The following is a 1,338-nucleotide window of genomic DNA, read 5'->3' as shown; positions in this document are numbered from 1 at the left end:
CGGCCGCTGACTGTGCTTTCCCTTGCCAGCTGTGTAACTGTCACCCCAACATCCTCCCAGGACAGCAGAGATGAGGGCATGGGAAGGGGACACCCGTAGACACCTGGCCACACACTCAGGGCAGGTAATGGCCGCCTGGAGCCCTGGGGTGAAGCCACCACTCCAACCTTTCCTCTGCAGCAGGGCAACTCCATACACCACAGACCCTCTGCATGCCCACACAGACGCTGACCAGACAGGCCCACCCCGTCCTGGCCAGACACGAGCTTTCCAACAGCCCTAGAGGGGCCAGGAGGGCAGCTGCCCAGGTGGGCAAGTGCACCAGGAGCTGCTGCAACATTGGCTGATGAAAGAGCGAATGAGGGACGCCTGGGTGGCTCAGTCAGTTGGGCGGCTGTCTGCGGCTGGGGTCAAGATCCCGGGGTCCTGGAATCGAGTCCGGCATCGAGCTCCCTGCACAGTGGGGAGTCTGCTTCTCCCTCTCCCACTCCCCCTGCCTGTGTTCTCTGTCAAATAAATAAAATCTTAAAAAAAAGAAAGAACGAGCGAATGAGCACATGGTCGGCCCCTTCCCAGGTGGAGTACACGCGGGTCCTTCCAGGTACCCCTGCCCTCACTGCTGCAGCACGCCCCGCGGCCTGCGGAGGGCGCGCGCGCGCCCGGACCTGGAGCGCGCTCCCCGCCCATGGGCGTGGCCAGCCCGGGCGGGAGCGGCCTCTCGTTCTGGGCGGGGCGCCCGAGCGCGTGGCGCTACATGCGCATGCGCACTGGTGGCCCCGCGATGGCGGCGCCCGAGGAGTCACTGAGGAGGCGGAAGGTCGGGAATGCGGGCGCCGAGCCTGGGTCTCCACCGGGGCCTGGGCCGGGGTGCGACCCCACGGGCTATTCGGCCCGTCTCCGAGCGGGCACTTTCTGGCTGACCAGGATCGTGCTCCTGAGGGCCCTCGCTTTCATTTACTGTGAGTCCGCGGGGGCCGGGGCTCCCGTCACTGTTGCCCCTTAGCACGCGCCCTCGTCCCTCAGACCGTCCCCCACCCCGGGACAGCCCCCGCCCCCCCGCCCCCGTCTCTTTTCCCCCCCCCCCCCACCCCCGTCTCCCCTTCCCCCGGGACGCTCCCCAACCCCTCCCCCGGGACGTGCCCCTCCCCTCAGGGCGCACCTCCCCCTGGGGCGTCCCTTCCCTCCAGGGCCCTCCCCTCCGACGCCCCTCCCACCCGGGACTTGCCTCTCCCCTCCAGGGCGCCCCTCACCCCGGGACCCGCCTCCCCGTGGGGCGTCCCGCTCCCCCACCCCGCGATGCTCTCCCAAGGACGTCCCTCCCCACAGAACGCTTCTCAC

General features: G+C 68.8%; 1 protein-coding gene across 2 annotated transcripts in view; it reads left to right on the top strand.

Annotated features, from left to right (window-relative positions):
* The first annotated feature begins 760 nt into the window (after nucleotides 1–760).
* LMF1 (lipase maturation factor 1) overlaps nucleotides 761–1,338 on the top strand; it is a 99,407-nt gene continuing 98,829 nt past the window's right edge. For both annotated transcript variants that reach the window (XM_044915046.1, XM_021698067.1), the window contains exon 1: nucleotides 761–959. In XM_044915046.1, the coding sequence (XP_044770981.1) occupies nucleotides 761–959 (199 nt within the window). The remainder of the gene's footprint in view (nucleotides 960–1,338) is intronic.

This window comes from Neomonachus schauinslandi, chromosome 5 (genome assembly GCF_002201575.2).
Source record: "Neomonachus schauinslandi chromosome 5, ASM220157v2, whole genome shotgun sequence".
NCBI classification, from domain to species: domain Eukaryota; kingdom Metazoa; phylum Chordata; class Mammalia; order Carnivora; family Phocidae; genus Neomonachus; species Neomonachus schauinslandi.
The sequence above is the reverse complement of the archived record's forward strand: the minus strand, read 5'-3'. Positions and strand labels throughout refer to the sequence as shown.